The 16,006-nt window shown below is 43.0% G+C and overlaps 1 protein-coding gene across 1 annotated transcript in view; it reads right to left on the bottom strand.

Moving 5' to 3' along the window:
- Positions 1-4,051: 4,051 nt before the first annotated feature.
- The window catches only part of LOC135519513 (obg-like ATPase 1), a 42,975-nt gene continuing 31,020 nt past the window's right edge, over positions 4,052-16,006 (bottom strand). The window contains exons 8-11 of the mRNA XM_064944743.1: positions 10,235-10,375; positions 9,568-9,664; positions 7,327-7,449; positions 4,052-4,547 (exon numbers count right to left, since the gene is read on the bottom strand). Of these exons, the coding sequence (XP_064800815.1) occupies positions 4,443-4,547; positions 7,327-7,449; positions 9,568-9,664; positions 10,235-10,375 (466 nt within the window). The 3' untranslated portion in view covers positions 4,052-4,442. The remainder of the gene's footprint in view (positions 4,548-7,326; positions 7,450-9,567; positions 9,665-10,234; positions 10,376-16,006) is intronic.

Raw genomic sequence — 16,006 nt, 5'->3', positions numbered from 1 at the left:
TTTCTTAAGGGGTACATCTGTACGATTCTAAATAACATTATTACCTTTCCTAAGAAATGTACTGTCACTCCATTATATGAAAAACAAAACACTGATGGCAGACCACAGAGAACAATTTGTCAATCCTAGGCCCTTAAAACTACACTAGATGAATGGGCCTCAAAGTAGACAACACCACTCAACAACAACACCACTCTTGCCTAAAAAGAATGTGAAGGAATGTCTTTAGCCCCCGCTGTAGTCCCTGGAGTAACTTCATGGTTTCACTCACACAATAATTAACCTAAAATACCCCCAGTAGTTTAATTTACACAAGATTATAGAACATACAGTGGGGCAAAAAAAGTATTTAGTCAGCCATCAATTGTGCAAGTTCTCCCACTTAAAAAGATGAGAGGCCTGTAATTTTCATCATAGGTACACTTCAACTATGACAGACAAAATGAGGAAAAAAATCCAGAAAATCACATTGTAGGATTTTAATGAATTTATTTGCAAATTATGGTGGAAAATAAGTATTTGGTCACCTACAAACAAGCAAGATTTCTGGCTCTCACAGACCTGTAACTTCTTCTTTAAGAGGCTCCTTTGTCCTCCACTCATTACCTGTATTAATGGCACCTGTTTGAACTTGTTATCAGTATAAAAGACACCTGTCCACAACCTCAAACAGTCACACTCCAAACTCCACTATGGCCAAGACCAAAGAGCTGTCAAAGGACACCAGAAACAAAATTGTAGACCTGCACCAGGCTGGGAAGACTGAATCTGCAATAGGTAAGCAGCTTGGTTTGAAGAAATCAACTGTGGGAGCAATTGTTAGGAAATGGAAGACATACAAGACCACTGATAATCTCCCTCGATCTGGGGCTCCACGCAAGATCTTACCTCGTGGGGTCAAAATGATCACAACAACGGTGAGCAAAAATCCCAGAACCACACGGGGGGACCTAGTGAATAGCCTGCAGAGAACTGGGACCAAAGTAACAAAGCCTACCATCAGTAACACACTACGCCGCCAGGGACTCAAATCCTGCAGTGCCAGACGTGTCCCCCAGCTTAAGCCAGTACATGTCCAGGCCCGTCTGAAGTTTGCTAGAGAGCATTTGGATGATCCAGAAGAAGATTGGGAGAATGTCATATGGTCAGATGAAACCAAAATAGAACTTTTTGGTAAAAACTCAACTCGTCGTGTTTGGAGGACAAAGAATGCTGAGTTGCATCTAAAGAACACCATACCTGCTGTGAAGCATGGGGGTGGAAACATCATGCTTTGGGGCTGTTTTTCTGCAAAGGGACCAGGACGACTGATCCGTGTAAAGGAAAGAATGAATGGGGCCATGTATCGTCAGATTTGGTGTGAAAACCTCCTTCCATCAGCAAGGGCATTGAAGATGAAACGTGGCTGGGTCTTTCAGCATGACAATGATCCCAAACACACCGCCCGGGCAACGAAGGAGTGGCTTCGTAAGAAGCATTTCAAGGTCCTGGATTGGCCTAGTCAGTCTCCAGATCTCAACCACATAGAAAATCTTTGGAGGGAGTTGAAAGTCGGTGTTGCCCAGCAACAGCCCCAAAACATCACTGCTTTAGAGGAGATCTGCATGGAGGAATGGGCCAAAATACCTGCAAGTGTGTGAAAACCTTGTGAAGACTTACAGAAAACATTTGACATCTGTCATTGCCAACAAAAGGTATATAACAAAGTATTGAGATAAACTTTTGTTAATGACCAAATACTTATTTTCCACCATAATTTGCAAATAAATTCATTAAAAATCCTACAATGTGATTTTCTGGGGTTTTTTTCTTCATTTTGTCTGTCATAGTTGAAGTGTACCTATGATCAAAATTACAGGACTCTCTCATCTTTTTCAGTGGGAGAACTTGCACAACTGCTGGCTGACTAAATACTTTTTTGCCCCACTGTACATGGCAACTATGATGGCCAGTGAAAGTTGTTGAGTGTTCTTAAATGGGGCTACTGTAGGAGGAAGATTTGTAAAGCCGCAAGACCTACAATGCCGTGATAAAATATTTGTCCCCTTTCTGATTTTCTCTATTTTTGATACTGAATGTTATCAGATCTTCAACCAAAACCTAATATTAGATAAAGGGAACCTGAGTTTACAAAGAACAAAAACAAAGTATCCTTATTTGATTTATTTTATTAACAAAGTTATGCAACACCCAATTCCCCTGTGTGAAAAAGTAATTGCCCCCTTACACTCAATAAGTGGTTGTTATTCCTGTAGTTGTTGATCAGTCTCTCACATCGCTGTGGGGGGGGTTCAGCCCACTCTAGCATGCAGAACTGCTTTAACTCAGTGACATTTATGGATTTTCAAGCATGAACTTCTCGTGTCATGTCCTGCCAAAACATCCTGGGATTAGGTCTGGACTTTGACTAGGCCATTCCAAAAATTCTAAATTGTTTTTTTGTTTTTTTGCCATTTTCATGTAGACTTGATTGTGTGTTTTGGATCATTGTCTTGCTGATGACCCAGCTCCGCTTCAGCTCACAGATGAATAGCCTGACATTCTCCTGTAGAATTATCTGATTCAGAGCAGAATTCATGGTTCCTTCTTATTAAGGCAAGTTGTCCAGGTCCTGAGGCAGCAAAGCATCCCCAAACCATCACACTACCACCACCATGCTTGACCGTTGGTATAAGGTTCTTACTGTGGAAATGAAGTGATTGGTTTTCCACGGGAAAAATGGGACCCATGTCATCCAAAAAGTTAGACTTTTGACTCATCTGTCCACAGCACATTCTTCCAAGAGTATTGGTGATCTTCCAGGTGCTTTTTTTAGATATATTTAGTCAACTTTTTGGACGAGATGGGTCCCATTATGCCTGGTGATAACCAAACACTGCATTCCACGGTATAAACCTCATACCAACAGTCACGCATGGTGGAGGTAGTGTGATGGTTTGGGGATGCTTTGCTGCCTCAGGACCTGGACGACTTGCCTTAATAGAAGGAACCATGAATTATGCACTATATGAGAGAATTCTACAGGAGTATGTCAGGCCATCCATTTTCTTCCACCCTCAACATCCCCTATCAAACATGATCCTAGTTTTTGGTCATGATTCTATTTTTGATTATATCTTGAAGACAGTAATACAACTTTATTTCAATGCCAAACACTATGCTTTGCAGGGTTTGTGCAGTCTTTGTTTGGTCAACACACAATTTCTTTAAGCTAGTGCATGCAATGCACTTCCAGAGAAATGACAATTTTTATTCAATCTTTGTGCCTCTACGAGAAGGCCATTTTGTTCTCTGCAGAGAGGGGTATTTATAGAGGCAAGATATTCAGCGAAGGAGCTTGATCCGCTCTGTGTTCTCACTCCTGTGGAGCAGACAATTTCACTTTGCAACAGCGTCCGCAGCTCCAGCCATACCATTCCATCAGCATAAATGCCTCAAAAACACTTACACACAAAGTATACAGGTGAGAAAAACACTACTTCAGTTGGACTAGGAATGTTTTTTTTGTGTTTTTCTTTTTTAGTTGTGCTCCCGAATTGTGACTTCTATTTTCTTTTCAGAATTTAATATAAAGACTTCTGTGAAGACTATTCGAATGGAAATTGTTTTGGTTGAGTTGTTGCGTTTTCCCGGTCATTCAGTAGAATGGCGACACAGAGGAATTATTACAAAAACTGCCTTCAGGCATACCTAAGTCTAATGATAATGGCACTCTCAATAATAATGGGGTGCACATTTATAAGCAGTCTCTTTAAATACAGAACATCTCAGAATATCAGAACTAACCATGGAGAGGAAAGGTTCATTCAAACACAATTTCACCTGACCAATTCTCTTGTATGAAATAATCAATATCCCACACTTAGGCCTCTACAATAAGAATCGCTTTACAGATACAATTATGGTTGTCCTCTCTCTGCCAGAGCCACTGTCAACTGTGTCTTTTAATTCTGTAATCAGTTGCCAGCAGGACCCACTATCGCCGTCTGCAACCCGCGCGCCAGTCAATACAGACATCCCCAAACACACACAGGCTGGTTTTGTCAAATGTTTTATTGAGTATAGACATCTGGGCTACTGTAAAACATGCATTATCTCCGGGAGGAGGAGAGGAGCAGGTCGCATTGTCCCTGCTGTCAGCTGTGTCAGGCCTGGCACCAGTGATGGAGATTAATGAAGTATCAAGAGAGTAATACGCTTCTTCAAATGCTCCTACCAAAAGCTGTCAACGTTTAGTGGACCTGTTCTTTGGCAAGGCGGACTGTATGGAATTCTCCTGAACCAAAAACAAACAGGGATAATGTGGCAGAGTGGGCAGTAGGTAGGACTGAGCCGACCTGGCAGGTATCAATCACAATCTCCAGCTTCATTCTGTCTAAAACAAAGAAGACGAATTATCTAACGACACAGTCCATTCTGGTAGCCAACAGACTGTGACGGAGTCACTTCTTAGTCTTGGGCTGGTTCGGCGTGTTGAATTTAAAAAAGATGACGTCTCCGTCCTCCACAATATAGGTTTTCCCCTGTTGTCTGTATTTCCCCGCTGCCTGTAAAACAGAGAAACACAACACCTAATTAATGACAGTAATGAAAAACAAGAAATGGCTATAAATAGTAAATTAGCAATGAACACACGTGATCATCTCACTCTTTCCTGAAAACAGCATATACACACAGTCATGTTTTATTCATGGGGTGACTAGATTCCCACTGAGTGAATAACCCTCTTCTCTGTCAATTTCCATTCATATGTACAAGTAAAATGTTAATAACGCTCTTCATTATAGCAACCTCATACTTCTCAAGGAAACAAAATAAGTTCTAACATTTCTTTTGTATACATTAGATGTGTTTGTTCCCCTTCCCGGGCAAACTCAAAATAATTGACTTGAAGTGCTAATACGGATGGGTTTATGCATTCTGGTTCTGCACAGAGCACAATTAATTAGAAGAATCAATGTCCCTTTAAAGGCTCAGGAGACCATTTAATCCAGACTCTATAGCACCAGAAACACTGCTTGGGGGGGGGAATCAATGGCTATTTGTGATTCCAGAGTATGTATTAAACCAGACACGTCTAACTGGTTCATTTGCACTTGAAAGCAGCCATCTGGAGGAGCAAGCTTGGCTTAAGCAGATATGATTACTAATAATGTGATATCCCTGTACACTGGCCTATTCAAACAGCCCATTCCCACAACTGACATGAACTAGCATTGGCCTTAATGCTGCAGTCAAAAATGCTCCATGTCCACATATACACGAGGGAACGGGGATTGGAAGGAGAGCATGCAACAGGACCTGAGGCTCTGACGTCAGGCTTCTATAACAATCATGTTCAAACCCCTAGAGCCCTGCACATTTCACCCTCTCCTGACACTTTAGGAACTAGTAACCAGCAATACATTAGAGGATTTATACACATTTGAGGTGAAATATTATTGAATTATTCAAATGTTTTGGTAATTTCCAGATCCCTACGGGGCTAGTAATGTAGTGCATGGATATCTGCCAGACAGAGGATTTGGAGATCTACTGGGTGACATTAGGAGTCAGTATGCCAAGCTTGCACTCCTTGCCAGTGCTAATCACACATCTCCTGCACAGGATTTAGGAGGGATTACTGTCTGATACTCATCTAGAAACTCTGTGATCTCCACTTTGTCCACATCCCTAATTGTTTAATCCATATATTCCATTGGTGAAACAACTACTCACTGTTACTTTTAGACCTGCTTCATTTTAAAACAGAAGCCACAGGCCAATTTCAGGTTAAAAAGTATCCAATTACCACATGGTTTGATGTCATCAACAGCTATTGGCTGGTGGTCAAGTTGAATCGTGTTTGAAGCTTAAGTACCACGACTATCTACATAATAGGACTGTGAAGGGCTTTGTACCCACTAATAACAGATGCCAGTCAAGGTTCTGGAGGTAAACCAATAGAGGCACTTCCTCCAGACACGTGCGAACCACTGACACGGACAGATTCATGTCCTGCTGTGTCAAGGGCAGGACCATACAAGACAAACCAACAGCATCAGACACACTAGTCACGGTGGGTGTCGGGAAATTGCTACAGTCCATTGTGTGACATGGAACACTTTGGAATGTTGTTCCTTGCCCCGAGCTTTCTTCTGAAAAAAGAAAACGCAAGACCCAATAGCATTAACTCGACCAGGCCGGCGAGAGGTGTTGTAGTTGAAGCCAATGTCTTACAGTTACCCTGAGCATTTCCATGCACTCATAGACTGAGAATAAAAATGTTTAATGATCCAATGCAGCCGTTTTTATCTCAATATCAAATCATTTCTGGGTAAAAATTAAGTACCTTACTGTGATTGTTTTAAATTATAATGGACAAAAAGAAACAAAACTGGCTGGGACTGTTGGGGAGTGGTCTGAGTGGGGAGGGGCAAACTCAAAACTAGCTGTTATTGGCAGAGAGATTTGGAACTATTTCTTATTGGTCTATTAACCAATTTACCACCTGGTGATGTTACCAGGCAGGCCAAAACTCAATCCTAACAAAACTGGCTGAGATTTCAGGCAGTCTTTTCAAACAGCTCTTACACTAAAAGGGCATTATCATAATTTTCACAGTATTATTCCAACCTCATAGTGTGGAAGTATGTACAACCACAGGCAAATCACGTTTTTGACTGCACTGGGCCTTTAAGCGCTCAGCGACATAACCTGCTGTATTTATCGTAGAGCTATTGTCTTCACAAATTCACCATGAAGTACAGTGATTATATTTGACAGAGCAGAGCCCATTTAAAAGCCACATCCCAGTAAAAAGGTCAAAACAAACATTGGCAGTTACATTGGCAGTTGTAAAAGAAGATATGCAGGCCACACTTATGTGCTGTTCATCTGTGAAACAGTCCATATGTAAAAAAAAAAAAAAAAAAAGTCACACTTTATTTAACTTGCCCCTTTATATATCGCTGTAACAGTGCTGCTACAGTTGCTTGGGGATTTGGCGGCAGAGAGTGTAAAGCTAACGGTCTGCTCTATAGATGTGGCTGGTTAACGCCTGGTGGGGTACCGAGAGTTCCTCTGAGCGGCTGGTCTGAGGTATAAGAAAGGCCTACCATGAGCCTGTTAGAGCAGATTGGGATAAAGATATGTGCAGCAGGAGTAGAATTGCAGTGTTTAGAGACGGAATCAGTTGGCTTGTCAGGTGCGCTGGCGGAGTGTGTGCAGTAATTTCTTCCCCTGAGTAAAGGTGAAGAGCATTTGCAGTGCGAGCAGTGTGGTGACTGTCAGCTCCACTGATCACAGGAGACTTCCCTCATCTCCTGGCGCACCCCGACGGCTCACCTTGACAGCGTTCTCACTGCCTCCCTCTTTAAAATCCTCAAATTTCATTACTTCAGCCATAATGAAGCCCTTCTCAAAGTCCGTGTGGATCTTGCCGGCTGCCTGTGGAGCCTTGGTTCCTTTCTGTCAGGAGGAGGAAAGAGAAAGGACACACAAGGTAAATTAATTGTTTTGGAGAAGATGGATTACAGCACAGGACTGACATGCTGTTTGATAGGGGGATGGTGAAGTGAGCATGGCTAGGGGGTGTGTTGGGGGTTATTCTTACCTCGCTCCTGATTTCTGGATAGCACTACACACCGTTGTGCATTGGTAGAGCAGCCTTGAGGCCGATAAGGAGTCAGAGCTGCTATCAATGCCCACCAGCAATTTCTGATTCCCATTCCAGGGTGCTATTGATTTCTGTCCAAGCAATCTTGCCTCATTGTGGGTTGTGACTCTGGCCTCAGGTCGTCAGAGAGCGAGAGGGGCAGTGTTGCAGTGGGAGAGACACTATATTGACCTGGCTGTATCATACCTGACCATTTTGAAATAGAAACGTTCACTATATTTTATATACAGTGTATACTGTCTGCATATGTATTTGCAGAATATTATACCGTCCTCCCCTTTGTTGTGTTTGAACTTCCTCAAAAGGATTTCATAGCACAGCAGATGATTGAAAGGAAATGGAAAAGTTCCCTTTATGGAATATACATTTGAATTTAAACGGAACATACATTATAATGGAATAACCATCAAACTGATTGTTTTAGATGTCCATTCCGAGTACCAAAAACAACTGTTTTCCCTAACTGTTTTATAAATTCTTTCTACATTAAATCCCATTTAGCACTAGAAGTCACAACTGTCTAAAATAAAATACGCAATTTATATGCATTGAAATAATGCTGGGGGAAATTGACAAATGACCCAAATAAGTGACATTCCTGCTCTGCATCATTATGACTTGTGCCTGTCGACCTGCTCTCCCTCTCTCCCTCTCCCTGCTCTGTAGCACTGTGCCTCGAAACTGTTGAGCACCTTTAATTATGTATATAATCAGGTTGGGGTCAACATATTTCATGCCAAAAGAATGATGTGTATTTAATGACTCCAATACATTACCATCCCTATGCAATCTCATTGACGGAGTGCTTGTAAGTTTAACTACCATTAATCAGCATCAAGGTTTGTCTAGGTGGAGAAAAATAGATTAGGGGATGATTTTGTCCTATGCCACACTACAAGAGGTACACATCATAGTAGTTAACAGCTATGCAGAGCAGCCTGATAGATAATGGTCACCTCGAGGCTGCCTAATAAAGCATGCTAAAGGGCTTAGCAGCACCACGTTACAGAGTGCAGTTTTTACAATGTAAGATGTATTGGGTTAATATAGTTACTCACTGATGCTTACCAGACTAAATGCCTCTCACGCACAATCAAGGCTAGCCGTAATCAGTTATGTCAAAGGAGACAAGCCCACAGGAGAGAAAGGCTTGGAGGACTTCTGTTACTTTCCTAAACACACCGAGGACATCACTCATGGCTGGGAGGAGGTGGCTGATATATTATTGTCAATCAAAAACTTTAAGCTCAAAGTCGTCTTTTTTCTTAAGAACGTACTGTACATACTTTCAGTTTAGCTAGTTGTCTTAAACACTGCTCACGTTACTTACATGTGTTAGGATGAACCAATGCATCGGTATGCTACTCCTGACAGGTAGAACACATTATTAGGACGGCCCTTAATCCCTTTATTCCCTCTAAAACATTTGCACAATACCAGTGTGCCGAGCCAACATCTGTATCGATGTCAATCCTCCTGTGATTCAGTGTCACCCAGGCTCTCGGCGGGCTCAGTAAACTGAGACACAGGGAGGAGGAGCCCCCAGCAGGGCCCACAAATGGTCAAATGAAAAGCCACATCAATTTCAGCACAGACAACCCCCGTCACACAGATTAGGCAGGCACAATGCTAGGGCCCCTTATCTCCCGCGGCAGGAGGAGGGCAGGCAGATCTGCGCTGGATGGAAACATTCTCAGGACGTAATGGGCAAAATCAATTGTTGCCCTCCTCAATCAATGTAGCCCCCCACTTTCACTGTTCAGCAGCTCACCAGTAATTGAAGTTATCCTTGGCCTGTAATGACTAGCTAAAGCAGGACCATGACAAAGTTGAAAGTGGCTGATATCAGGCTGGATGCCAGCAGGGTGGAACGGCTCGCGGCGCGGACAGCCGCTGGGACAGGGTCTTACCCGGATGGTCCACGCACGGACCTCGTCTGGTCCAGCTGTGAAGAAGTACTCCAACTGTAGGGCTCCATAGCCAGCCTTGATGATCCTTGTCAGAACGCTGTCAGAATAAGCAGGGTGAAAGCAATATCAATTTTCATGTTGTTCACGGTGCTGTAAATGCTAGGTCATTTAGGGTATTTTAGTATTGCTTTGATTCGTAGCCACCTCTCTGGCAAGACCACATCAATCCCGGCATATAAACTCATTAAATAAATAAAATAGGATCACTTCGTTTAACATAGAGCATTTAATTCTCCAGTGATTTTTTTTGATTAATTGGCATGCTTGCCGTCTCATTTAGCACCTTTAAGAATTCATCCCAACGTCTCTCAGAGCTCGGGAAAAAAAAATCTGCTGTCACAATTTCTCTTCCTCCATAGAGGTTTTCACATACGAACAATACACCCAAAATGCCCAAGTTATAATTATACCTGTAGATGACAGATGACAGTTAAAAACTTAATTTAGAAGAAAACCCTTTGACTGAGTTGTTCCCGTTAAGAGAGGGATCCTTGCTTTATAATGGTAATTACTCTCCCATTTATTATTCTATCAGCGCATGTAATTAAAGGAGTGCGTGGAGGGCACAGTTGATAATAAAGTGTGGGGAGACTGAATGCTAATTAACCTCTGAGCCTTGTGCTCGGTGCAGTACTTCTGAATCTCCTCTTCACTCATGTCCTGCAGGACACTCTCCACTCCTCCGCTGAAGGGGATGACCAGTGCCCCGGGGTCGTGACTGTCCACCCACTCCTTGATTTTCACCAACCTGGACAGTAGACACAACAACACAGGCAGGATGGAGCTTCGTGGTTTTGGTGTTGACTGACAGAACAGAACAGAGTAGCGTTTGTTATCCGTCGGCTGGCCTATGCATATTCATGAGAGAACAGCCCGGCCTGTTTACCATGCCGTTTCGGAACATTGCCCTGCCAAGGTCGCCCTGCGATTGCACAGTTTCACTTTGTTGCTAAGTTTTGGTTATTAACAAGTTCCCAGTTCAGGACTACGGTTATGTGACATGTCATGTGTAGGTATGAAAGAATACATGCAATAACATCCTATTAAGAAAAAGCAGATTGTTAACAATTATATAGTTAAAATTGCAATGTTTTACCCCAAATCCATCCTTACTGTTGGTTGAATCTTTACTGTAAAGGACAAGTAGATTTATTTCAAACCGTTAGCACCCAGTCCAATAATTGCTCTAAGGCCTGCAGGATGGATGTAAGTATAGTGTTCCCACTTATGAACGTCTTAGTTATTCACTTCCCTTAAAGCCGTTTTAAGAGGTTTTTCTGCCCTGTGACTCAGCGGGACACCTGACATTGCAGGACAAAGATATCCTCACAGTTAATGGTAACTCTCTGCCAGAACAATGTGTGAGGGGGTGGGTGGGGGGGGTCAGATAATTATGAGATTAGCCCCACACGCTTTCAGCCTGGCCTGGGATTGGACGAAACCCAACGAGTAGCATCACACAGACCCATTTTAACACTTTGGGCCCGACAGAGAGAGCTCCCAGACTTCTAGATTGATTCTAAAGGCCCCTGTCATTATCTGTAATCCTACTTTCCTGTTTAAAAACCTATAAATCAAAAGGCAGGGAGTGACCGCACAACCTCAATGCCACAGCTATTCCAATAACAATGTCAACCGTTTATCATCTCGCTATTGGATCACTGGTGCAGTCAATCAACTCTAGTGTATTTCTACCGCTTACAGCTTACAACAATACAATCAATGCTAAATATGGGAAAAGAATGACAACTTCAGGGAAATGTCATAGCAGCGGTTTGCTTGGATGCTTTTTTTGATCATTTAAATTTATCTTATTGAGTGATGCCAAAATCGCTTCTTACACCATCAATGGATTCCCTCTGCAGTAAACATAACTATCTATCTAGAACCATCGCCTAATATTTCCCTTCCTGCTAAGAGTGAGGCTGTGATGCGCTTAAACGAGAGTTGAGGATTTGACAGCCGCCACTATGAGCTGGCCACCACTTCCCATGAAGGGAAAGAAACAACATTTAGTGGAAACCTCCAGCTTGAAAGCCAAGGAGATGACTGCCTCTCCAAGAGGGGAAAAGAATCTAATCTGGGATAATAACAGCTGTAGCCTGTCACTTTCCGGAGCCCAGCCATCTATTGGCTGGCAGATTATTTGCATTCCTCAGGTATCGCATTCTCTACAGGCAGCCGAATAATGATTCACAAATCACTCTCCCCACACCAGTCAAGGGCTGTGATCCTGTGAATAGACCATTGTACCTGCGACTGTAATTGGTGAAGACTTGACAGAAGCGAGCTTCGCCAGCCAAGTAACAAAGAGGCTCTTGGTGGAGCGCTGAGGGATGATTTTAATAATGCGGACGCCGAGATGGAGAATGTGAGCGCCAAATGAGCACGAGGGTCCCTGGGTCCTCGCATCGAGTGACACAGGAGCAGACAAACACCTTGCCACGGGAACAAGGTACACCCCCTTCTCCCAACAGAGGCAACGCAGCACTGTCAATTAAGAGATTTGATGTTCTGTCAACATGACTCTTCTCCGACCAATTTCAGGAACTTCACCACTGTCTAGTCACGCCACTTTACAGTAGTTACATCCTCTCCAATTATTTGTGTGAGAACGCGTCTTGACAAATGAATAGGGTAAATGTTCATGCCAAAACATCAAAAATATTGCTCCTCTCCAAGAGGCTATTCCATCACGCATACATTGGTGAATAATGGCGTACAAAGTGTCATGTGATGTCAGTCCGTCATGTCAAAGTCAGACCGTGCAGTTAATAAGTGAAAAGTTGTCTGCACTCAGATGGGTCTATGTCCTGTATCTTTAATGCACTGACAACTTGGTACCGAGTCTGGGCCATCTGTCTCAACTATGAACTCTACAATCTAAGCAATGCCGAGCTTAATTCATCAGAAACTGGCAAATAAAATGTATATTCTATTGTCGAAATGTTTCACTTTCAGTATACAGTTTACACAGTGTTGACTCAATCCAAGAATGCTTCAAAGTACCCGTACTATTTGAGAAAAAAACACGTTCCTTAACATGCTGTGCAATTGAGTTCAGATATGTTGTTTGTAAAAGCAGGGTGACCACTGTCAAAGATGCCAAAATATCAAAGTAGATACAATACATTACTGGGGGAAGAGAGCAAAAGACTGTGAAAGAAAAGACACTGTGTGTGTGTGTGTGTGTGTGTGTGTGTGTCTTGTCACTGTCCCATTATGCCTCAGTATAGAGTGCCATCTCTCACAGCTCTGCTAATAGAAAGATTCAGCACTTTCAAATCTAGATCTCCTTCTCTGAACAAATGACGCCTGAAATTTTTATTATTTTTATAATGGAATTTCAATGGCCCTCGCTGCAAATCTAGTGGAAATTTTTGCATATCAAGTAGGAAAAATTAAATGTTAACCACGTTTTAATGTGATTAAGGGTGACAGGGACATTATTTCTGCTAATCACTCACCGGCCTAAAAGCCTCAAACAAGACTGGGGAACGAGCCAGGTTTCTGCTGCTTTTCCTGCTCGTCTCCTAAAAAAAGTATGTATATATATTCCGTATATAATCATTTAAAAGCAAATATAATACATCAATATTTTCTTTAAAACCGGCCTCCAACGATTTCTATTTCTAAATGTATTTATTTTAATCTCTATTCAACCTAATATATATTCATCAAATTATGCATATTTCTGGTATGTCTTCATAATACTCTAACGGTATTTTCTTGCGGTCATGTTATTTAGATTATTCAAAACAGCCACATCCTAAACATGCTGTTATTCGATACCCTAATAGCCTACATATTTTATTCCACAATAAACTGACAATAACTACACCTAAATTAACACAGGTTATTAGCTCTACAATACACGCCTGCAGCAATTACAATACGTCTGTCTATTCAACGGAACAACCCTATGGTAAAGTAATGACAACCTACTAAACACAAAAGAGCTTCCAACACACAGTAGGCTGGAATGAACACTTCCCACAGGGGTGCCTTGTCTATTTGTCTTGTTCTGTGAGAGAATCCTGAAGAGGGAATCATTCCTGTGTTTCCGCCTGCCTGGGGCTGCCCTGGGCTTTGTCACAGCTTTGATCTGCTTAAACGACTCAGGAGGTAGGACACAATGGGAGCTCCTAAAGTACAGGTGCAGTTACCTGAGCCTGTGACCTGGGCCTGTGTCGGCCGTGCATTCATACGGACCGGCTTCATTATCACTGCTTAGTCAGGTAAGCCTGTAAAAAGGTGAGGACAAAGGGACCCAGCACCTAGGCCCAGAGTGGCCTCCTTTCAGATGCAATTGAATGCTGACAGGACTGAGAAGTAATCCTCTAACAATCTCTCCCTCTCCACTACTTCATTACTGACCCACCCACAGGTGGACAGACACACAGCCAAACAAAGCTCCTCAGCACTTGAACCTGGAAAGTACGCACGCACGCACACACACACACACACACACACACACACACACACACACACACACACACACACACACACACACACACACACACACACACACACACAGCTGAACGATTCCCCATCTGTCTGCTGTTGCTGCTGCTGGCTTGCATGCCATGCACCAACTAATACAATAACAACCCAGAGGCTTTACCCCCCCCCCCCCTCTCCTCTGTTTCTCAGTTCCCGCTGAATGCTCTGGAGCACGCAGCATCTCGACCAGCTCTCCACCCCTCCTCCCTCAGTGGAGGGAGGAAATGAGATGTATGAGCTCACGGTGCCGTTTGAGGCTGGGAAGTCAGGGGCTCTGTGGGACGCTTTTCATCCTCCCAGTGGTGCACTCCTGTGAGGACACGGGTGCAGAAGCTCTCTGCTCCTCGTGGCCACGGCTGGATGGAGAGGCGAAGAGAGGCAATACATACAGCCCTGAGAGGCAAGCAACCAGCACACAACCTCAGCCTCTCTCACATCACAACCAATATTGTGAACTTGTTTCCCTCTTCACGGCTGAGGGGAGCAGAGCGGTACCGGCACAATGGGAAGAGGCTTAATTAAGAGCATCCTCTTGCTCTCTTTTCTCAAGCTGCACAACAAGGCCATGCTAACAACAGGCTTTTTCAATTGTTTTTTTTCGCTAACAACTTTCTTTCATGAAGTACAAATACTTGAAAACAAACATAGATCAAATCCATAGTGAATTTGGCTTTATTGAATGAACAAACACTCCATAAAAAAAACAAAAACGAATATCACGATCAGAAATACAAACAGTAACTCCCAGGAGTACATACTACATCACCCTAAATAATTCTCTATACGGGGCAGCAGGGCTGTCATTCATTGCAATTGACTGCGAGCAAGAACACGAGGGGGGAGAAAGTCATCAAGATGTGACAATTGTGACAAGAGCAGGCAAAGTGTAGCGCAAGCAGCAGAATGTAAAGTGGTGGATTTCTCCATCTCTCCCTCTCTCTTCCTGGATGACAGCTTAATGTGTACCACATGCAATATTTATTCTCATCTTGTGTCAGACTGTCTACCCGTCCAAGGGAGTACAAAGAATGCCACTTATTAGAATAAAAGCAGGGGGAAGGTAATCAAGGACATATGGAACATCAGCCAATCATGCCCCCCCCATCCTTCCCCCCCCCCCCTCCGTTTCCTTTTTCCATTCATAACAGTTCAACAATCACTCTGATAACAAGCTTTCAGGAGCTGTATGTGGCAACACTAAATTCATTAATTTATCTCATTAAAGCTGCCAGGCTGCAGGACACTTGCTGTGACATGTGTGTTTTGTTTTAACCCTTATCACAAAAGATAATAAACAGCACAACTTGCCAAAGCTATCAAAATATATCATTAGCCTGACTTAAAACACACAGAGATTCTTATGCTCTCAATAGCACAAATAATGCTTCCGAGGGCTTCTCCCCCCCCCCCCCACCCCCAGAGCTGCTTCTGAATGCTTTGGAAGAGGTTAGCATACTGTGTTACAACAGAAATGGTTATTCTTATCAAAAGAACACGGACTGAACGGAATGAGGCTGTGATCATGTATTATATGCTGACACACGTGCTTTAAGCAGCGGATTCAAACCAAATCCAGTGTTGTCACGGCAGTTGACCTAGGTAGTAACACAGAAAGTATGGCCAAAAAAAGTAGTGACACAATAATCCTTGTGTGTCCTACGAGCGGGTCAAGAGCAAGAGGTAAGTGAGCTTTACTCAGTTAAAAATGGGACTTCTGATCAGTATCTAACCTGAAGCTATGCCCTCTGGTCAAGTATGTAGCCCGGGTTCACCCACTTGGCATTGTCCCAATCTTTATTACACAAGGGGACCGTTTCGGGGAACACGTCGCTGTCTTGTGAGGTCAACAGAGAACAAACGAGTGTCTGCTTTGTTC

The sequence above is a fragment of the Oncorhynchus masou genome, chromosome 29, assembly GCF_036934945.1.
Source record: "Oncorhynchus masou masou isolate Uvic2021 chromosome 29, UVic_Omas_1.1, whole genome shotgun sequence".
Taxonomy (NCBI): domain Eukaryota; kingdom Metazoa; phylum Chordata; class Actinopteri; order Salmoniformes; family Salmonidae; genus Oncorhynchus; species Oncorhynchus masou.
This window is presented reverse-complemented; position numbering and strand designations above follow the sequence as displayed.